The sequence below is a fragment of the Poecile atricapillus genome, chromosome W (genome assembly GCF_030490865.1).
Source record: "Poecile atricapillus isolate bPoeAtr1 chromosome W, bPoeAtr1.hap1, whole genome shotgun sequence".
Taxonomy (NCBI): Eukaryota; Metazoa; Chordata; class Aves; order Passeriformes; family Paridae; genus Poecile; species Poecile atricapillus.
This window is the reverse complement of record NC_081288.1, coordinates 107,460,396-107,482,854: the sequence shown is the minus strand read 5'-3', so window position 1 is coordinate 107,482,854 and position 22,459 is coordinate 107,460,396. Positions and strand designations below refer to the sequence as shown.

Here is a 22,459-nt window from a genome sequence, read left to right as displayed (position 1 = left end):
GCGGAGCACGGCCGCGCCGGGCCGCTCAGGGGCCAGCGGCCGTTCCGCCGCCGCCAGGGCGGCTCCGCTGCACGGGGCTGGAGAGAGGGCTCCGAGCTTGCCAGGCTTCCCCAGCGCTAGCCAACCGCCCGCACCAGCCGTGACAAAGAGAAATGGCAAGTTATAAACATCTTTGGCTTGCAGAAATCCTGTCTCTTTGGTGTGCTGTGTTCCTGCCGGCTCAGGGAGCCGCCAGGGAAAAGGAACTTAGGGATGCGATAGAGCTAAACGCGGCACATCTGGAATGGTCAGTGGCATCTCAAGGGCTTGTTTCTGTTTCTTTTCCTGCTTGAAAGTACCATAAAATACTGATAAAATGAACAAAAATACACGGAACACTCCAAAGGTTGCCGAGGAGAAACCAGATTCCCAGAAACTAAAAGGGATGTAATAATGTGAATTAATCTAGATCTTCTGAAGCATTGTGTTCGCTCCGTGAGCTGTAGCAGTTCCATCGACCTCCTGAGTGTGCATTAGGTACAAGCACAGAGCTTGTGAGGAGCTGCCAGCTGTGCTCCGCGCTGTTCCCGGGGTGTCAGGCTGCAGCTGGCACAGCCCAGGGCTGCACCATGGCTTTGTGCTTGATACTCTGAGCTCAAGAGAACTGAACTTTTCTGATCCAAGAACAAACTGATTAACTTCAACTAAAAAACCAACCAAAAAAAAAAACTTGAAATCTGATTTTTTTTTTTTTCCCCCCTAAAACACTTAACAAAACCATGCCTGAGTTTAAAAGCAGGGTCTTGGGTTTTTAGTATGTGACTTTGTGCTCCGTTGTCGTGGCCGCGGGGTGGTGTGGCCAGCACACGGCAGGTGCCGGGCACGGGAGGCCGCGGAAACCTGGGGCTCAGGAGAAACCTGCCTCAAGAACGACTCCCCTACGTTTCAGACCTGCTTCGCCTGTCCTGAGCATCGTACGGTGTGGAGAGAGGTTGGAGTGGAGCCTGCGCCTGCCGAGACCGGCCAGAAGCCGTCGGGATGTCCTCGGGACCAGCTGGGCTGGGCTTGGCTGCGGGGGGATTGTGCTTTAAGTCCCCAGCGAGGGGCCCTGCCGCGAAGCCGCTCTCTGCGCCGCGCCCTCACGCCTTGCTGCAGGTGCTGGGCGCCGACGAGGAGCCCCCGGAGCTCAGGTCGTCCTGCCACTTCTCCAGGCTGCGCCGGCGCGCGTTCATGAAGAAGTTGCTGACGGTGGTGAGCTCCAGGCCCAGCTGCTGGGAGATGGTGATCTGCATTTCTTTGGAGGGACGCTTGTTCTCCTTGAAGATGGCGAAAAGCGTTCGGCGCTGGAGGTCCGTGAAAACCAGGCGGGATTTCTTCTGGGAGTTGTTCCGCTCTTTGTTGGGCTCTTGCTCTTTGCGTTTGCAGGCTGGGAGGGGGTGGCAGAGACAGAGAGAAAGTGTCAGGGTGATGCCCACAGACCCCATGAGCCGCCTGATGGCTGGCACTGTCACACGGCGGGGGTGAGTGTCACCGGCCGAGCCAGCACCGCGCTGACCGCGGGGCTCCCAGAGTGAGCCCCATTGCTCTTCCATCCCCAAAACCTCTCAACAGCCAGGAATAACAGCTGGATTTGTCCCTTTAAACAGCCCAAAGTGAACCCCAGCCAAAGCTCTGCTAGCAGCAGCTTTGTGTGAGCACCAAGGGGAAAAGCCACCGTGGAGCTGCTGGGGGTTCCAGCGCAGGGTCAGGCTCTGGCTCGGCTGCTCCCACAGTGCCACCGCACCAGGGCACCGCTCCTGAGCCTGTCCCCCTTCCCAGGCCTGCCCCCAGGGCACCGCTCCTGAGCCTGTCCCCCTTCCCAGGGCCTGGCCCCAGGGGCTCCTGTCCCCCTTCCCGGGGCCACCGCCCCAGGGCACCGCTCCTGTCCCCCTGTCCCCCTGTCCCCCTGTCCCCCTTCCCAGGCCTGTCCCCAGGACACCGCTCCTGTCCCCCTGTCCCCCTTCCCGGGCCTGTCCCCAGGGCAGAAGCACCCCCAGCGCCAGGTCAGGCAGAGCAGCGGTGCTGCACCATCGCTGAGCGATGCTAATGGATCCTAAAACCCATTGGTATTAATAGCTGCTCTGTATTTATTAGCAGAGAGAGAACAGGCAGTGCTGAAACCAATACCGCTGCCAGAGCACACCCACACTCAAAAATAGCCTGCCCAGCCGTCTGCAGCAGGCACAGAGAGAAAATCCATATGTTGACATGGTTGGGTAATGTACTGGGACAAAATGAGCCCAGAGAATTGATAAGCGGGCGGGTTTTTAGCATCCCTGTTAAATAATTCTGCAGGTCTGGAATGTGAAATGAAGCTGGCCCAAAAGTAAAAGTCAGAGTGTGGAAATGTCTGTAATTAACCCGTGCAGAGCCTGGCTCAGCCACTGTGGCACTGATGTCTCCTCCCGTGAGGGACAGGAGCTGGCAGCATTTCTGCAGGAAACTGGAGCCTTTTGTAGGAGAGCCTGAGCCCTCCCAGCCGCCAAATCCCAGCAGAGCTGCCTCTGGGAGGGAGGCGAAGGTCACACCTCAAAACACCCCAGAGAGGAGGAAGAGGAGGGTCCTGAGGGTCAGCCAGGGGCTGTGGGTGACAGTTCCAGGGCTCTGTGCAGAGCAGACACGGCAGAGGCAGCAAGGTGAGCTGTGTCCCAATGGCCACAATCCCCTCTCATTATCCCAGGGGCAGCAGGAGGAAGAGTGTGGGCTCTCTGGCTGCACAGTAACATCCCACTGCCTGTCGGAGCTGAAAGAGCAGATTTTGAGCTGGGTTTATCTGGCTTTGTGTCCAGAATCCACACAGAGATGTCCCCGGTGCCGGGGACGTGATGAGCACCGACATCTCTGCCGCAGCTTCTAATCGGTTCCGGGACAGCGGGACGAGCCGAGTGCTTCCTACCATCACTAATTTATGTCCTGAGATACTCTGCGTTTTACAGTTATTGGTAGCTGATAATAAATAATGCAGAGGTATGTGCTTTTTGATGCATTCAGTAAATACTTTCCTTGAACTGTTGAGTTTGCTCTTGAAAAGGCCCCACAAAGGCAAACGCTGCGCCTGACATGCATCTCTCAGCAGAGAAAAATGGGGTGAGCTCTCTAATAAAATCAAGTGATTTTCCGGGAAGAAAGAGAAAGGTTTTAACAGCAGAAGGAAGGGAAGAGACCATCTGGATTCTAAGCACAATTTGATTTATTAGCTGCTGTTAAACCCGAACAGGTCCTGTGGAAGAAAATGGACAACGAGCAAGAACTGAAAGCCATAACTGTGAAAAAAACCCCAAACACAAAACTGAAAATAAACAAAGAATTTTTCTTCTGCATTGGTTTAAAGGTGGTCTTTGATAGAAAGCACATAGGAACTGCTCAGAGCTGGGGTCAGCACTGCCTCCCTTAGCCAAAGCAGAGCCCCATGAGTTGAAGGGCATTAAGAGGGAGCAGGGACCTGATGCTGTGACACCCTGAGTATCCTCACACTGAACTTCCCTACTCATAGTTTACATGTCTCATGTTCTGCAGCAATGACTCTGATTCTCTTCCCCACAAGAGAGGAGCCATCCCAAACAGCCACAAATCCTGAGAAACATCTACAAGCTCTAGGCCACCCCCTGAGCTGTGACACCCTGAGTATCCTCACACTGAACTTCCCTACTCATAGTTTACATGTCTCATGTTCTGCAGCAATGACCTGATGCTGTGACACCTTGAGTATCCTCACACTGAACTTCCCTACTCATAGTTTACGTGTCTCATGCTCTGCAGCAATGACTCTGATTTTCCTTTCTCTTCCCCACAAGAGAGGAACCATCCCAAACAGCCACAAATCCTGAGAAACATCTACAAGCTCTAGGCCACCCCCTAAGCCCTCAGGCACGGGGCAGGGATGCTCCAGGGCCTCCCTCAGCTCCCCAGAGGGACACAGAGGTGAGGACACGAAGGTCACCAGCAGCAGAAGGAGGAAGAGGAGGAGGAGGAGGAGGAGGAAGAGGGGTCCCAGGGGCTGGAGCAGCCCTGGGAGAAGCAGAGTCACTCACAGGGACACCGGGAGCATCACCAAGGCAGCTCCTGTGCCTCTCCAGCTCTGGATGGTTTTATAAACGGCAAAAGTGACTCTGCAGCCACGAAACAAAGAGCAGGTGACAGGAAGGAGCCAAGCAGAGATATTCCCCCAGTCCAGCAGCGTGTCCTCCCCAGCACAAGCAGGACCATGGATCCATGGGTGAGGTTTGTGTGGGTGCAAAGTCACCCAAACCCAGCTTCTGTCTGCTGCAAATAACACTGCTCCTCTGTTCCGTTCTGGGGAGGACTCAGGGGGAGGGAAATTTCATTCTGAGCACAATGAAACGACCATCAAAACGTTTTCCAAAGATTTAAAATGCTTCTCTTTTGCTGTGATTCACTTAAAGCAACCTCTTGTATATCCCTGTTACTACAGTCTCTTAAAAACTAGGCCTCAGAAATCAATTTGATTACCTCTCTGAATTAAGTATGCACAAATGAGAGCGATTGAGATCGATACAAATTAGGTTAAGTACTCCGCTGTGTACAAAATCATTATGGAACAAGGAGCAATCAGAATGAAGATGCAAATAATCACATTGTCGGGGTGGGCAGTCAGTGCTGCTCATCCCAGCTGCTGCACACACACCAAACTCCCAATTCTGGAAATCCTAGGAATGCCCTTGATGGCCTTTATCCAGAAAAACAGATTGGATGTGTAGCACAGAGTGAATTCTGTTCTTCCAGAGCAGATCTGCTTGCTCATGCATTGTAATGGTGCTCCCTGTTTGGAGACCCAGGCATTCCTGCAATGCTCATGGGGGAAATGAAGCTGTTTCCAGCCAGGAAGGTGTTCTCTTGCTGCCCCCCCTGATTTTTCCCTCTCAGTCCTGTCACAATCCCAGGGAATGCTGCTCCTCTCCAGTCCCTCCATCCTGCAGCTCTCTGAGAAGAAAAGATGAATGGTTTTGGGGACATGGCTCTTTTCTGTTTCCTCCTGGCACACCGCAGCTCTCAGGCTGTTTGTCTCTGGTCTCCTGTAAATCTGCTGGAGGCTGGAATTGGGCTGTAAATTCTGCTTCCTCCCTGCAGTGCTGCAGCACCCACCTCTCTCCAGGAGCCTCTGGGTACCACTGGAACCTTCCAGCACAGCTCTGGATCCTTCCAGCTGCACTCGGAGCCCTTCACGTCTAACACCTGCGAGATTTATGCTTCCTCTTGTCCTGGAGATTCTCCCTTTTGAATCCCAGAACAGTTTCCAGCTGAATTACAAGCCCTTGCAGTGACAGGGATTTATATTCCCCTTGTCAGAGCACGGGGATGGAGCCAGGCCTTCCCCCCACTCAGTGCTTTGCCTGTTGCAGCAGCATCTGCAAGTGATGTGCCAGCACATCCCTGGAGTACCAAACACAGCTGTGTCCTTCTCCTGTGGACAAAGGGAAGCACTTGGGGCGTTTAAGGGCTGGGGATTTAAATCTGGGGTGGGTAAGCAAGAGCTGAGTAAGAGCATTAAATCTTATTGCAAGGGGAAGGAACAGATCCAGTGAATCCTTGCTGTGTGCTCCTGTTGTCAGGAGTTGTGACCCCTGGCAGAAAGCAGGATGTGAGTATTTCCTTTTACTGCCTGCTAAAGATAGGGTACAACGAGAAGGAACAGGAGAGGACAGGAGCAAAGCTCTGCCAGGTTATCTGTGCTGCCCTGTGAGCTCTCCCTGCACCTCAGCTCAGCACGGAGCAAGAGCAGCCCTGTTTCTCTCAGGTTCCCATTCCCTTCTTCCCAGGGGCTCAGGAAAGCTCAGCTCCAGCAGGAGCAGCTCCCGAGAGGGGAGAGGGGCCATGGAGCCCAGCAAGGCTTGGCAGGAGCCCAGGGGAGAAGGAAGATGAAGAGAAGGCATGTGGGAAGCTCTCTGAGGAAGATTTCCTCTGCTCTTCCTGCAGCCCGGTGCTGCTTGCCAAAGCTTAATGCCTGGGCACCGGCCCCGTGCTCCCATCCCATTAGGAGGGGATGAGAACTGCTGGAAAATCACCGCCGCTCATAAATATGTTCCCTGCTTACTGAGAGATATTTTGGTCCTGGAGACAATTTGCGTTTTGGGAACCTGCCAGCCTCTATCGCTTGTCTAATAATTCCTCTGTGCAGCATTTACCAGCGGTTTGAGTCCCTTTTTTCACAATGGAGCAGTTTGATTTCATAGCTCAAAACCCCCAAACAACCCCAAAACACTCCAATTTCTGTTCTGATTGCATTTCTCTCTGCCATCAGCGAGTTGTCTGGCTGATGTTATCACCAAACCCATTTGAGATTAGTCTGTTTGGTAAGATTTCTGTGTGCAAACCTCTCTATAAATCAGAGAGCCTTTTATGCAAAAGTCTGCAAGATGGATAGAGCCGGATACAAAATCTTTTACCTTGGAAACAGAGATGTATTATCTGTCCCGCTGGATATAGTGCTTGCCCTGCATATTCATGGCCCAGGTGTGATGGGCTTTTTCCAGAGGAGACAGGAGACAAGATGGGAGCCTTAAATACAAACAGATTGCTATCAGAAGGAAGGGAGCGCTCTTTTTTGCTGTCTAGTGGGGATAAGATGAGAAGCAAAGGATTTAAAAGACAAAAAGTGAGATTAAGGCCAGTCATTAAGGGGTTTTTTGTACCTGGAAGAGATGCTTAGGTAAGAAATCCCCCTCTGGAGATTGCTGGAGAAGACTGTGAGGACAAATGATGCCTGCAGTCCCTTCAGGCCTCCTTCCCTCTGAGCTGCGTTCTCTGCACACCTGCAGAGCCCTCTCTGCACTCTGACTCCAGGGATGAGAGGAGGTTTAGTGCTCCGAGCCCCAGCACAGCCCTGCCAGCTCCTGCAGGAAGCCTCTCATCTCCCAGCCAGGCCTAATTGGAAGGGAAGGAAAAGCTCTGGCAGCTGCTGCACGGCAGCAACACCCAGGACAAGGTTTTGTCACTAACACCAGGGAGGAGCACCCAGCGCAGCAAAAACACCCCTGAGAAGTGTGGGAAGAGCCAGCACTGCTTACTGGGAAATGATCCTTTGGAAAAAGTCTTCTCCCCTTTATGCATTCCTCACCACAAATAAATTGTGGCAATTTTCTGCTGCAGAGGAATACTTGAGTTTGGGATACTTGAGTTCAAATGATGGGCAAAAGACATGGGGAAAAAAAGGAATCAAGAGATGCTGGGGGAGAAAATCTTATAAGGAAATAGTGAAGAACAGCTTCAGAATTAATAACACGTGATGACAAATTAATTCCTTCTTTCAAAAAGTAGGGAGGAAAATATAGAAATGCATTTAATCCAAAATGCACCCAGAATTGACTTTATCAAATAATCAAGAAACCGATAAAACTCATTTGCTTGGCAAAACCAGGATTGGGATTTCTGTGTGGCAGAAACGCCTTCAGAAACGATGTGGAACAAAGGGCTGGGGCAGGGCATCATTTCGGAAAGTTGGTACACGAGAAATACAATTTATCAGCCAGCAGCACAATTTACCGCATGGATTGTTCAAACACAGCCACTAATCTATAGCTGAAGAGAGCACCAATATTTCAAAGCACTAAACACCTTTCAAAGAGCCTTTACATACCTGTATGTTTAGCTCAACGCTAAGAAACAGCTTTATAAACAGGTAACGTGCCTGATACAGATGTTATCACGGCTTCATTTTTCGCTGGAGATAAGACAACAAAACAATCTCAAAATCCAGGGAGGAAACATTTGGTAGGGCACAAAGAGGCAGAGGATGGGGGGACACCCGTGTGAGAGCCCTTTCCTCGGTTTGGGGCTCTGGGGGAGCGGGGCTCAGCCTGGGATGTGCCACTGCTGCTCAGCCTCGGCTCTCCGGGCCCGCGGCCACCGCCTGTCCCGGGGCTCGTCCGGTTCCTGCTCCCGCTCTCCTCCCTTCGGCTTCCTCCGGCTGCGGGCTGCGCTCCCTGTGCGCCGCTCTCCGTGGTACTGACAGCTCCGAGCGGGGAGAGGATGAGGATGGGGATGGGGAGCTCTGCCATCCTGCCCCGCACACAGCCCGGCACGGTACTGACAGCTCCACCGGGGCTTTCCCGAGCCTTTCCCGAGCCTTTCCCGAGCCTTTCCCGAGCGGGATGGGGATGGACAGCGCTGCCATCCTGCCCGGCACACGGCCCGACACTGTACTGACAGCTCCGAGCGGGGAGAGGATGAGGATGGACAGCGCTGCCATCCTGCCCGGCACACGGCCCGGCACTGTACTGACAGCTCCGAGCGGGGAGAGGATGAGGATGAGGATGGACAGCGCTGCCATCCTGCCCGGCACACAGCCCGGCACGGTACTGACAGCTCCGAGCGGGGAGAGGATGAGGATGAGGATGGACAGCGCTGCCATCCTGCCCGGCACACGGCCCGGCACTGTACTGACAGCTCCGAGCGGGGAGAGGATGAGGATGAGGATGGACAGCGCTGCCATCCTGCCCGGCACACAGCCCGGCACGGTACTGACAGCTCCGAGCGGGGAGAGGATGAGGATGAGGATGGACAGCGCTGCCATCCTGCCCGGCACACGGCCCGGCACTGTACTGACAGCTCCGAGCGGGGAGAGGATGAGGATGAGGATGGACAGCGCTGCCATCCTGCCCGGCACACAGCCCGGCACGGTACTGACAGCTCCGAGCGGGGAGAGGATGAGGATGAGGATGGACAGCGCTGCCATCCTGCCCGGCACACGGCCCGGCACTGTACTGACAGCTCCGAGCGGGGAGAGGATGAGGATGAGGATGGACAGCGCTGCCATCCTGCCCGGCACACAGCCCGGCACGGTACTGACAGCTCCGAGCGGGGAGAGGATGAGGATGAGGATGGACAGCGCTGCCATCCTGCCCGGCACACGGCCCGGCACGGTACTGACAGCTCCGAGCGGGGAGAGGATGAGGATGAGGATGGACAGCGCTGCCATCCTGCCCGGCACACGGCCCGGCACTGTACTGACAGCTCCGAGCGGGGAGAGGATGAGGATGAGGATGGACAGCGCTGCCATCCTGCCCGGCACACGGCCCGGCACTGTCCATCGGGGCTTTCCCGAGCCCTTTTCCTTTCCCGAGCCCTTCCCGGACGGGATCGGGATGGGCAGGACGGACGCTCCGGGCCCCCGTTCCCCCGTGCCCAGGCGGGACGGGGCGGGGCCAGCAGCCCGTTCTGGGGATGAGGTGTCGGGATGGAGCCGCCCTCGGGGGTGGTTTTGTGTTCTTCCGAGCCCCCCGAGGGTGGTTTTGTGTTCTTCCGAGCCCCCCGAGGGCACACGGCGAGCCCAAAAGGCTGCTGTGCCCCCGGAGCTCCACAGCGGGTCCTGCCCGCACCTTCCACACACAAACCCTGCCAGAGGAGCCTGAAACACCCCCAGGAAGAGACAACAAGCACGGAAATAATGAGATGAAATTAGAATAGACAACACTATAGATCTTCTATAATAAGAAAAAATGCTAAGCACACCCACGTTGCTACTGCTCCCGCGGGGAGAGAGGGATTTCCCTTCGAGGACAGCAGGTTTGCATCCCACTTGGGAAAAATTTCCAGGAGTATGGGGCAAACAGCTGCTGGGTCTATTCTGTTTTTAAAAACCTGAAATACTTGCAGCTTTCCCCCCGTGCTCAGAGGGATTTAAGCAAGTGAGTAAAGGGGGAGAAGGAAGCGCTGAGGCAATGGGGCCGCATACTCACACGTGGTAATAAAAGGAAATTAAAATAATCGATTTCCTGAAGGGAAAGGTAATTTGCAAAGGTCTTTCCCGCTCCATGGGGAGTCCGTGACCACTCAGCACCTGAGCTCTCTCCAAACTTTACTCGTGGATGCAGAGGCGTTCAGGGGGACTGCTAAAGCAGAGATCCAGAATTCTACAGAACTCCACATGCAGCTGTGATTCCTGATTTTCTGCTCTATATGCAGAGCTCCACGGGGAACCCCCACCCGGGACCACTGCTGGGAAGGAAAAGCACCAGCCACGTTACTGGAAATGAGCCGGCTCAGGTTCCAGATCAATGAAAACTGGGTCCACGCGTTGATGCTCCTGTTGCCAGCATTAATGCTCTTTTAATCTTCTAAACATTATCTGCATCGATTTCCCTCTCGATACACGTTTGGTTGTGAAGGCGACATCACCGCGTGCTCGGCAAAAAAACCCGAACCCCTTCGGTCCCCTCTGCTTCTCTGCAGGCAGAGCCCTGCACCTTCCTTCGGCTGCGAGCAGAGCAGAGCCGGCTGCCCGCGGGTGCCGCAGGGGAAGAGAGGAGCTGGCAGCGAGCCTGGAGCCCAGGAGGGGATCCGCGACCCTCTCCCGACGGGCAGCACAGCCCCGCACCTCGGGACAGCCCGAGCAATCCGCGGGGATCCTGTTTAACCCGCAGCACCTCTGGTTAGAGCTCGGGCAGGAATTACGGCCATCAATCATCTGTGGCTCCCCTTCGCCCTGCTCCACCGCAGCCCAGGCTGGCTCGGCAGCTGCCCCTCGTGCAGGAGCTGTCTGTGCCCATTTCCCATCCCGGGGACACTGACCCCCGTGTCCCCCGAGAGCCCTCCGGCTGTGCCGGCAGCCCTGGGAACAAGCCGCTGTGTGCCTGCCCGCCGGGAAACAATCTGCCCGCGGCGGGATCAATTGAAATGAAAGAAGGACGGACGCTGTGACACAAATATCCCCGGATTTTCATCGCTGTCAGAGCAGAGCTCCCCGCCCCCCGGCCCCCGCCCCATACCGCGGTCTGTCCGTGCCACAGCCCCCCGTGTCCTTCTACAGTCACGGCCGTGCCCCACGGCGGGGCCCTGCCCGCACTGCACCGGCCGGGACACGGCAGGGACAGCCCCACGGCCGGGACAGCCCCACGGCCCCGCGGCAGGGACAGCCCCACGGCAGGGACAGCTCCACGGCAGGGACAGCTCCACGGCCCCACGGCAGGGACAGCCCCACGGCAGGGACAGCTCCCGCTGGCTCTGTCCCGCTCACCGCCGGGGCGGGCGCTGCCGGGGGTCGGTGCGGGGGTCGGTACCGGGGGTTAGTGCAGGGGGTCGGTACCAGGGGTCGGTACTGGGGGCTAGTGCGGGGGTCGGTACCGGGAGTCAGTGCGGGGGTCGGTACCGGGGGTCAGTGCGGGGGTCGGTATCAGGGGTCGGTACGGGGGGTTAGTGCGGGGGTCGCTACCGGGGGTCGGCACCGAGGGTCGGTACCGGGGGTCAGTTCCGGGGGTCGGTACCGGGGGTCGGTACCGGGGGTCGGCACCGGGGGTCAGTGCGGGGGTCGGTACCGGGGGTCGGTACTGGGGGTCGTTACCAGGGGTCGGTACTGGGGGTTAGTGCGGGGGTCGGTACCGGGGGTCGGTACCGGGGGTCGTTACCGGGGTTCGGTACCGGGGGTCGCTGCCCGCCGCCCCCCCCCGGTCCCCGCAGAACAATGGGGGCTGCGGCGCTCCGCGATCGCGCCAGGGGGCGCCCGCGGGCGCTCCGCGGACAATGCGGCCGGGCCGGGGCCGCGGGGGCTGCGCGGGGTCCGGCCCCCGCCTGCTCCCACCGGCCCCGCCTGGCCCGGGACGCGGAGCCCCCGCCCGGCCTCCCCCGCTGCGCCCGGCAGCGCCGGGAGGGATGTTCGCGGAGAGCGCGGTGCGGAGCGGAGCGGAGCGCGCACCTTCAGCACCCGGCCCTGGAGAGCAGCCCCGGCCCCGCCGCCCGGCAGCGGGAGCGGAGCGCGTCCCTCGGCCGGACAGAGCCCGGTGCGCGGTGCCGGCGTGCGGGAGGCGAGAACCGGCCGGCTCCGCGCAGCCCCGGGGCTCACGGCGGAGCCGGGAAGCGGCCGGGCCGGGCCCGCGGAGGACGCGCTGCGGGGCCGGCCGGTGGGCGCCGGGCTCCGGGAGGGTCGCGCTCCGCTCCCCGTACGGCACCGGCTTGCACCCACCTGCCAGCCGCAGGGCAGACATCCTCTGGAACTCCGGCTCCTGCAGCCACTTCCACATCCTGCGGAACGTCTCCCGGCCGGACTTGAGTTTACTCCAAGGCTTGGGGTTCCGCAGCAAGTCCGACAGGGTCCCCTGGGAGCGGCACAGCACTCGCTGGGCGAAGATGGCCTGCGGGATGCTGTAGCGCTTCAGCTCCGCCGTGATCCTTTGTGCCACCTCCTTGGTGTTGATCTCCTCCAGCTGGCCCGCTCCGTTGCCCTGCGGGCCGGCGGCGGGGGGCGGCCGCTCGCGGCCGGCGGGCAGCGCGGGGCCGTGCGGCGGCGGCCCGGGGGCCGCGGGGTGGTGAGCGCCGTTCAGGGGCGGCAGCATGGCCGGGGGCGTCCCCAGCCCCCGGGGCAGGTGCTGCTCTCCCCGCGCCAGCATCGCCGCGTGCGCCTCGAAGTTGGGGCTCAGCATCTTGTCGTGGCCCGGCGGCCCGTAGCCGTGCAGGCCCTGCTGGGCGCCAGGGAGCGGGCCCAGCCCGTTGCCCAGCGGCGAGAGGCTCTGCCCCACGGCCGGCACCTCCTTGTAGGGCCCGTAGAGGCTGTTGACGGCCGGCAGCCCGCGCTCGTCCCGCATGAGGGCGAAGCCGCCGCCGGAGCTGCCCGGCAGGCGCTGGTGGTGGTGGTGGTGGTGGTGGGCGTGCGGGTGGGCGTGCGGGTGGTGGAACTTGTCGGAGACGGCGGAGATGGGCGGCAGGGGCTGGAGCGGCGTCAGCGTGGTGTAGGTGCCGCTCATGCCCATGCCGGGCGGCGAGGCCTCGCAGGGCACGCTCATGGCGTGGTGCAGCGGGATGGAAAGCTCGGGTCGGTACTCGGCGGCGCCGTCCAGCAGCGAGGCCATGCTGGGCACCATGGCGGGCCGGGCGGCGGGGGGCAGCTCCTGGTGCGGCGGCGGCGGCGGCGGCGGCGGCGGCGGCACCCGGAGCGGCCCCGCGCTGCGCCCGTGGTGAGGGCTGGGGCTGCCCATCAGCTCCGGCTCGTGCCCCGCCGCCCCATGCAGGCTGCCCAGCGGCTCCATCGCCAGCTCGGGGTTCATGGCGCACGCACCCGGCTCCCCGCCCAGGCACCGCCGGCCGCCGCGCCCGCTCCTCATCCGCTCATGAGGGCGGCGGCCGCCGCGGCCCGGGGCCGCCCGCCCCGCGGGCAGCGGCGGCTCAGCCGGGCCCGCCGAGCCGGCCCCGCGCCATGTCCTCGCCTCGCCGCCGCCGCCGCCGTCTGAGGGCGGTGGGAGCTGTCCGGGGCCGCCCCGCCCCGGCCGCGCCCGCGGGGCCGGGCCTGCGCCGCGGGCGGGCGGTCGTGAGGGCGGCGGGAGCGCGGGCGGGCGGGCGTGAGGGCGGCGGGAGCGCGGGAAAGGCGGGGCGCGCGGGGCATTGGCGGGCCCGGGGCCGGGGGCGGGGCCTCCGTGAGGGGACGTGAGGGGACGGCGGGGCCGTTAAAGACTCCGCGGCCTTTGTAGCGTGCGGGACCGCCGGCAGCGGCTCGGAACCGGGCCCGGTGATGCTCCAGCACCGCCGCCGGGGATCCCCGGTGCTGGCTGAGCGGCTCTCGCCCCGGCAGGCGGCTCCGCAAGCCCCGGTCCCGCAGCCGGCTGCTCCCGGGACCCCGCTGCACACAGCCGGCCCTGCTGCCTCCCTGTCCGCTGCTGCAAAGCAAGGTACAGCGCTGATCTGTGCTGTTGGTTGTTAGCTGCCTTCAGTGCGGCTGAATCAGGGCTCGTTGACAACGTGTGGTGGATGGCAGTGTCCCGGGGGGGATGGCGAGTCCCCGGAGCCCGGCGGGCCCGGGCCGGGAGAGCAGCGGGCACGGCCCCAGCGGGCTCAGGCCCTGAGGGGACAGCATCCCCCGGCATGGCAAAGACAGGCCCTGAGGGGACAGCATCCCCGGGCATGGCAAAGACAGGCCCTGAGGGGACAGCATCCCCCGGCATGGCAAAGACAGGCCCTGAGGGGACAGCATCCCCCGACATGGAGCTGGCAAAGACAGGCCCTGAGGGGACAGCATCCCCCGGCATGGCAAAGACAGGCCCTGAGGGGACAGCATCCCCGGGCATGGCAAAGACAGGCCCTGAGGGGACAGCATCCCCCGGCATGGCAAAGACAGGGACTGAGGGGACAGCATCCCCCGGCATGGAGCTGGCAAAGACAGGCCCTGAGGGGACAGCATCCCCCGGCATGGCAAAGACAGGGACTGAGGGGACAGCATCCCCCGGCATGGAGCTGGCAAAGACAGGGACTGAGGGGACAGCATCCCCCGGCATGGAGCTGGCAAAGACAGGCCCTGAGGGGACAGCATCCCCCGGCATGGCAAAGACAGGCCCTGAGGGGACAGCATCCCCGGGCATGGCAAAGACAGGGACTGAGGGGACAGCATCCCCCGGCATGGAGCTGGCAAAGACAGGGACTGAGGGGACAGCATCCCCGGGCATGGCAAAGACAGGCCCTGAGGGGACAGCATCCCCGGGCATGGCAAAGACAGGCCCTGAGGGGACAGCATCCCCGGGCATGGCAAAGACAGGCCCTGAGGGGACAGCATCCCCCGGCATGGAGCTGGCAAAGACAGGGACTGAGGGGACAGCATCCCCGGGCATGGCAAAGACAGGCCCTGAGGGGACAGCATCCCCGGGCATGGCAAAGACAGGCCCTGAGGGGACAGCATCCCCCGGCATGGAGCTGGCAAAGACAGGGACTGAGGGGACAGCATCCCCCGGCATGGAGCTGGCAAAGACAGGGACTGAGGGGACAGCATCCCCCGGCATGGAGCTGGCAAAGACAGGGACTGAGGGGACAGCATCCCCCGGCATGGAGCTGGCAAAGACAGGGACTGAGGGGACAGCATCCCCCGGCATGGAGCTGGCAAAGACAGGCCCTGAGGGGACAGCATCCCCTGGCATGGAGCTGGTTAAACTTGCCTGCTGTGGCACAGCCCGTGCAGGGCACCCGTGCCAAGACACATCGGGTCGGGCTGTGCCCGCTGCTCCCAGCTGTGCAGTTCACTTCTTCTCCTTTTCACCAGAAGCAGCAGCAACAGCAGCCGTGTCTTTGCGTTTTGTGTCATCCTTATCTCGGCCCTGATAACCCTATTTGTGAAAGCGTTTCCATATTTGTGAAAGTCCCATCTCCACTGGGTCTTTCCAGTAACTGAAAGAAGGAAAATGGGGAGAAATGTCACCTTTTGGACCCTCCATCATCAGGCCACTCTCCAGAGCACCTGGTATCTCCTTGCGAACAGGTTGTGTATGGCAGCACCCCGTTTCCCTCCAGATTTGATCCCAAAGGATAATGATCCATTTCTCCCCATGCTGTCATCACAGCGTCTCTGGAGCTCGCAGTGTTTTCTGAGCTGCTTTTTGGCACTAATCAGGCGGGTGTAAAGTGTGGAGCTCCCCCCACCCCAGCTACTCCTCCCGCTGCCAGCTTGTGGTGAAGAAGGAAAAAGAAAGGAAGACAGAAAATAAAGCCCTGGCGTGAGGTGCCTTTGTTCAGGGCAACTTATGCGTGAAATCTTTTTGTCCTTCCTAAAGGAAGACAAAAGTTGCAGTTGATTTGGGGAAAAAAGGCGAGTGCAGCGCTCCAGAGACAGAGGTGCCTCTGCGGGCAAAGCGGGAGGAGGGTGGGTGGGCAGACCCTGATGGGAATCTGGTGCCGCAGATGTCCTGGTGTCTGTGTCCTCCCTTTCCCTCCCTTTCCCTCCCTTTTCCTCCCTTTCCCTCCCTTTTCCTCCCTTTTCCTCCCTTTTCCTCCCTTTTCCTCCCTTTTCCTCCCTTTCCCTCCCTTTTCCTCTCTTTCCCTCCCTTTTCCTCCCTTTCCCTCCCTTTCCCTCCCTTTTCCTCCCTTTTCCTCCCTTTTCCTCCCTTTCCCTCCCTTTTCCTCCCTTTCCCTCCCTTTCCCTCCCTTTCCCTCCCTTTCCCTCCCTTTCCCTCCCTTTCCCTCCCTTTCCCTCCCTTTCCCTCCCTTTTCCTCCCTTTTCCTCCCTTTTCCTCCCTTTCCCTCCCTTTCCCTCCCTTTTCCTCTTGCCTTGCCTTTTCCTTCTCCAACAAACTCATCAGGTCTTTGACCTTTTCTTTCCGAACCTGCACCTGTGATTCCTGCATCCCCTGAGGGTGTTTTCTTACACACCGTAGTGCCCAGTTCTGGTGTCTTTCCAAATCCACGTCCAAATCTCCCTGGGAATCAAGGTGTAAATATCCATGGATGGTGCAGCTGTAGCCGAGCCGGAGGGTCCGTCCTGCTGGGGCTGTGCCTGTCCTGGGAGGCAGGAGGTACTCGGGCCATGCCTTCCCTCGGGGTCAGGAGGGTGCTGGGGCTGTGCCCATCCTCGGTGTCAGGAGGGTGCTGGGACTGTGCCCATCCTCGGTGTCAGGAGGGTGCTGGGGCTGTGCCCATCCTCGGGGGCAGGAGGGTGCTGGGGCTGTGCCTGTCCTGTGAGGCAGGAGGGTGCTGGGGCTGTGCCCATCTTCGGTGTCAGGAGGGTGCTGGGGCTGTGCCCATCCTCGGGGGCAGGAGGGTGCTGGGGCTGTGCCTGTCCTCGGGGGCAGGAGGTACTCGGGCCATGCCTTCCCTCAGGGTCAGGAGGGTGCTGGGGTTGTGCCTGCCCTCGAGGTCAGGAGGGTGCTGGGGCTGTGCCTGTCCTCGGTGTCAGGAGGGTGCTGGGCCTGGGCCTGTCCTGTGAGGCAGGAGGGTGCTGGGGTTGTGCCTGCCCTCGAGGTCAGGAGGGTGCTGGGGCTGTGCCTGTCCTCGGTGTCAGGAGGGTGCTGGGCCTGGGCCTGTCCTGTGAGGCAGGAGGGTGCTGGGGCTGTGCCTGTCCTCGGGGGCAGGAGGGTGCTGGGGCTGTGCCCATCTTCGGTGTCAGGAGGGTGCTGGGGTTGTGCCTGCCCTCGAGGTCAGGAGGGTGCTGGGGCTGTGCCCATCCTCGGGGTCAGGAGGGTGCTGGGTGTCCTTTGCCAGCCGGGCACGGTGGGCACGGGCAGTGCCGGGTGCCTGCTGCTGCTTCCAGTCCAGCGAGCTTCGGGGACAGCGTTCCCTGCCTGCATGGCTGCCTTTGCCAGAGGCTTTCCCTCTGCTCTTGGGGGAGGGAGGAGGGAGTTTCTTTGTTAGCTTTCCTTCTCCTCTTTGCCTGCAGCCGGGGCTCCCCTACAAAGAGGCAGCGGTGGGGTGTCCAGGGATGTCCAAACCTGGAGGTTGACCTGGCCTGGCTGAGCTTTCTTGCCCAGCATCCTTCTGCTTTGGGCTGTGGCTCCCCTGGGGATGTGGAATTTAATTCCTCTCCTGGTCTCTGTAGTGTCCTGCAGCACCCACACCCGGCACCTGAGGCAAACCACGCAGGAAAGGGTGACTCCAGGGTGACACCTCAGTGTCAAGGCACAGGGATTTCTCTGAAGTGGCTGTCACCAGCCGGCCAGGGCCTGCAGGTGTCATTTCCACCTGCTTTTAAACAAACATTGCAAGTGTTTTCTGCAGAGGAGCAGCTTCATCCCCTCAGGACGCTTTCCCAGGGATGGAGGCACAGCTGGACATGGGCTGGGGGGCTCAACCCATGCTGGCCACTGGCACCCTCCAGCAGAGCCTCCCTCACATTTACCAGTGGGAGAGGAAGGACAGGATTTTCCTACCCCATCCCCATCCCCAATTTGGGTTATAGGACTATAAATCCCTGCCTCTCTGCCAGGATGGTCTCAAGGATAACTACATGAGCTGTGGTGGGAAGCACACAGATAGCACAAAGGATCTGACGTGGCTCTGCTCCTGTGCCTTCCAGCCTGAGGGGCTCTGTCCTGGGAGTTCACCAGAACTCCTAAAAACACAGGGCAGAATTCCTGCCAGGAGCCGCTGAGGACACCGCAGGGCTGCAGCAAGCAGCGAGGCACCCGGAACAAGTAACAGCAGTGGGCTGTAAGATGTTCCTGGGGATGTTTTTCACCTTAATGAGCAAATAGTCTGAGCCCATCAGTGCCCAGATTCCCACACTTTCTATCTTCACGTATTCCACCGGAGTGCAGAATTTGATCCGTCACACCGAGCTCGTTGCACTGTGTAATGAAATATAGGGAGCATTAAGCAACACCTTTGGCAACTCCTCTGGTGAAGTTTTCCAGTAAAGCCTATCAGTGCCCCCGAGCAGTTCGGGAAACAGTAATAAGGAAGGAGCAGAGGCAGTGGAGTTTTACAGACTCCCAATGCACAAGAAACCATTTTATTTAAAAACAATGCATTCAATATCGGGTTATGGCACATGAGTCAATGCTGCAGGCACATCACACCACGGGACCGTGCGGAGAGCTCGAGAGCCCCGGTGCTGGCGACGAGGACGCGATGACGAGGGGAGCTGGGGCACGATGTGCTGTGCAGCCACGCTCCAGCCCTGGGCTGGGGACACACAGCCTGGTCCAGCCCTGGGCTGGGGACACACACAGCCTGCTCCAGCCCCCAGCCTGCTCCAGCCCTGGGCTGGGGACACACACAGCCTGCTCCAGCCCCGGGCTGGGGACACACACAGCCTGCTCCAGCCCCCAGCCCTGGGCTGGGGACGCACACAGCCTGGTCCAGCCCTGGGCTGGGGACACACACAGCCTGCTCCAGCCCCGGGCTGGGGACACACACAGCCTGGTCCAGCCCTGGGCTGGGGACACACACAGCCTGCTCCAGCCCCCAGCCCTGGGCTGGGGACACACACAGCCTGGTCCAGCCCCCAGCCCTGGGCTGGGGACACACACAGCCTGGTCCAGCCCCCAGCCCTGGGCTGGGGACACACACAGCCTGGTCCAGCCCCCAGCCCTGGGCTGGGGACACACACAGCCTGGTCCAGCCCCCAGCCCTGGGCTGGGGACACACACAGCCTGCTCCAGCCCCGGGCTGGGGACACACACAGCCTGCTCCAGCCCTGGGCTGGGGACACACACAGCCTGGTCCAGCCCCCAGCCCTGGGCTGGGGACACACACAGCCTGGTCCAGCCCTGGGCTGGGGACACACACAGCCTGGTCCAGCCCCCAGCCCTGGGCTGGGGACACACACAGCCTGGTCCAGCCCCCAGCCCTGGGCTGGGGACACACACAGCCTGGTCCAGCCCTGGGCTGGGGACACACACAGCCTGGTCCAGCCCCCAGCCCTGGGCTGGGGACACACACAGCCTGGTCCAGCCCCCAGCCCTGGGCTGGGGACACACACAGCCTGGTCCAGCCCTGGGCTGGGGACACACACAGCCTGCTCCAGCCCTGGGCTGGGGACACACACAGCCTGGTCCAGCCCCCAGCCCTGGGCTGGGGACACACACAGCCTGGTCCAGCCCTGGGCTGGGGACACACACAGCCTGGTCCAGCCCCCAGCCCTGGGCTGGGGACACACACAGCCTGGTCCAGCCCCCAGCCCTGGGCTGGGGACACACACAGCCTGGTCCAGCCCTGGGCTGGGGACACACACAGCCTGGTCCAGCCCCCAGCCCTGGGCTGGGGACACACACAGCCTGGTCCAGCCCTGGGCTGGGGACACACACAGCCTGGTCCAGCCCCCAGCCCTGGGCTGGGGACACACACAGCCTGGTCCAGCCCCCAGCCCTGGGCTGGGGACACACACAGCCTGGTCCAGCCCCCAGCCCTGGGCTGGGGACACACACAGCCTGGTCCAGCCCCCAGCCCTGGGCTGGGGACACACACAGCCTGGTCCAGCCCCCAGCCCTGGGCTGGGGACACACACAGCCTGGTCCAGCCCCCAGCCCTGGGCTGGGGACACACACAGCCTGCTCCAGCCCCCAGCCTGCTCCAGCCCTGGGCTGGGGACACACACAGCCTGCTCCAGCCCCGGGCTGGGGACACACACAGCCTGCTCCAGCCCTGGGCTGGGGACACACACAGCCTGGTCCAGCCCCCAGCCCTGGGCTGGGGACACACACAGCCTGGTCCAGCCCTGGGCTGGGGACACACACAGCCTGGTCCAGCCCCCAGCCCTGGGCTGGGGACACACACAGCCTGGTCCAGCCCCCAGCCCTGGGCTGGGGACACACACAGCCTGGTCCAGCCCTGGGCTGGGGACACACACAGCCTGGTCCAGCCCCCAGCCCTGGGCTGGGGACACACACAGCCTGGTCCAGCCCCCAGCCCTGGGCTGGGGACACACACAGCCTGGTCCAGCCCCCAGCCCTGGGCTGGGGACACACACAGCCTGGTCCAGCCCCCAGCCCTGGGCTGGGGACACACACAGCCTGGTCCAGCCCCCAGCCCTGGGCTGGGGACACACACAGCCTGGTCCAGCCCCCAGCCCTGGGCTGGGGACACACACAGCCTGGTCCAGCCCCCAGCCCTGGGCTGGGGACACACACAGCCTGGTCCAGCCCCCAGCCACGCTCCAGCCCTGGGCTGGGGACGCACACAGCCTGGTCCAGCCCTGGGCTGGGGACACACACAGCCTGCTCCAGCCCCGGGCTGGGGACACACACAGCCTGCTCCAGCCCTGGGCTGGGGACACACACAGCCTGCTCCAGCCCCGGGCTGGGGACACACACAGCCTGCTCTAGCCCCCAGCCCCGGGCTGGGGACACACACAGCCCGGTCCAGCCCCCAGCCCCGCTCCCGAAGCTCGCCGTGGTTGTGAGGCTGGAGCAGCTCCGTGTCCAGCGTCCTTCCAGCGCTCACCTGAGAGGTGCCCTGGCCCTTTATCGACATCAGCCATCCAAAAATAAACAATGCTTTTAGCATGGCCCTTAATAATGAGACCTTTATTACAATTATGGCAATTTTTTTCTTCTTTTTTTTTAAAGTTTATCTTTTTTTTATCGAAAACAACTCCATCAGGCATTGAACTGTAGAGCCATTGAAATAAAGACACATTCATTTCCAGAGAACCTGCTTTTTCCTACTTGCCCTGTTTTTGCAGCCTCCAGTCACAGTTAGTTCTGTTTCACAAACTCTGGCTTTTTGGCTTAGTCCACGATTAAACCTGGCAGCCAAATGCCTGTTCTCACGTGCCTCGCTACCATTCACCGAGGAGATGCAAGCAACAAAAATACAGAGCCACGATGTGTAAGAGAAGCGAGGAAACACGTATTCCCAATCCTATGTACACCCCCAGCAGCTCGTGCTGCTGGCAGAGGGGCTGGTGTGGGATGTGGCTGCCCCTGGATGCTGTCCTGGCAGCCCAGGGCCCAGCAGGCTCTCCCAAAGGAGGGAGCTGCTCTCTGGATTTTGGGACCGCAGAGGTTTTGTACTTACAGGTATTGATCACGCTGCATTAGCTCTGCTGGCTTGTCTAGACATTCAGTCATGGCAAAGAGGATTCTGCCTGAACCATCAGCAATTCATGCAGGAAGGTTTGGGGCCAAGGAGAGGGAAGGAGGAGCCCAGCTGAGATGGTGCCACTTGCAGGGTCCTGAGCAGGGAGGGCAGCCCCCAGCACCTTGTAAATAACAATTAGAAAACTAATTAAGATACTTGCTTATTAATGCAAAGGCATTTCTGAGGGAGAGAGGCAGCCCCAAAGAGCCCCTCCATCCCCTGCCATCCTCACCTCTGCCTCAGACCCCACCTGGAAAAACAAAGGCTGTGCACTTGGAGATGGTTTTCCACCTTGCACAAGCTTGGGCAAAAAAATATTGATACTAAGAAGCAATTTACTTTGGGCTGTGCTGCGCCATCGATCGCGGGGCAGAACTCCCCATTAAAATCAATGATTCTGAAATGTTCAGTGTGGGTCTGGAGCATCGATGGGGAGTTTTGCTTAAAAATCAATGATGTAATATGGCACTCTGTCAATATTTTTTCTGTATTCCCATTTCCAAATATTTGCAGTCAGTTTTGTGCTTCCTTCTCTGCATTTGGTGCCTCTTTGTGCCTTTGTAAAGTTCTGGTGGTGATGCCAGGGCTGTGCTCGGGGCTGGCAGGGGGTTCTGCCCCTCTCCAGGAGCACGGGAGGTTCCAGAAACTGTATGGAGCGCACTGCTCCCTGCTTTCATGCCAATATAGTGACAATAGCTCTCATTTCTTTAATTTGCTGATGATGGGTCCCTGCAGGAAACTGGTAAAATGCCTCCTGATAAACATCTCTGGCACTCAGACAACCAACAAGGCTCACTCGGGGTTTGGGGCGACCCTTCTGCCCCGGTGGGCTCTTTGCCATTAGGACTGGAGCTGCTGGGCACTGCTTTACCTCCTCCCAGCGAGGAGCACAGCTGCTGTACAGCTCCATAGAAACAATATCAGAAATCAGTCCTTGCTGCCCTTCACAAGGACCAGCGCAGAGCTGCGGTGCCACAGCGGGCACCAGGACACACCTGGACCCTCTCAGGGTGGCTGTTGTGCTTGAGGTCTCCTTCCTCTTCTCCTATGTCTGATCGTAGGTAAAGAAGCTGAGAAAAATTAACATGTGCCATTTGAAATATTGCATTTTGCATCTTCTTTCCTTGTGGGGTCAGTGGTCACTCAGAATAGTAAAAGAAGGTTAAATACTTGCCAGCATACTCATAAGAAACGCAGCTATTTCCCAGGCTCCTTTATCCTGAGA

The 22,459-nt window shown here is 60.1% G+C and overlaps 1 protein-coding gene across 1 annotated transcript; it reads right to left on the bottom strand.

Moving 5' to 3' along the window:
• Window positions 1-878: 878 nt before the first annotated feature.
• LOC131591961 (one cut domain family member 2-like) lies at window positions 879-13,067 on the bottom strand. The gene is made up of 2 exons (XM_058863102.1): window positions 11,933-13,067; window positions 879-1,405 (listed from the first exon to the last, which is right to left on the bottom strand). The coding sequence occupies exons 1-2, from the start codon at window positions 13,065-13,067 to the stop codon at window positions 1,119-1,121; spliced, it is 1,422 nt and encodes a 473-aa protein (XP_058719085.1). The 3' UTR covers window positions 879-1,118.
• Window positions 13,068-22,459: the final 9,392 nt, after the last annotated feature.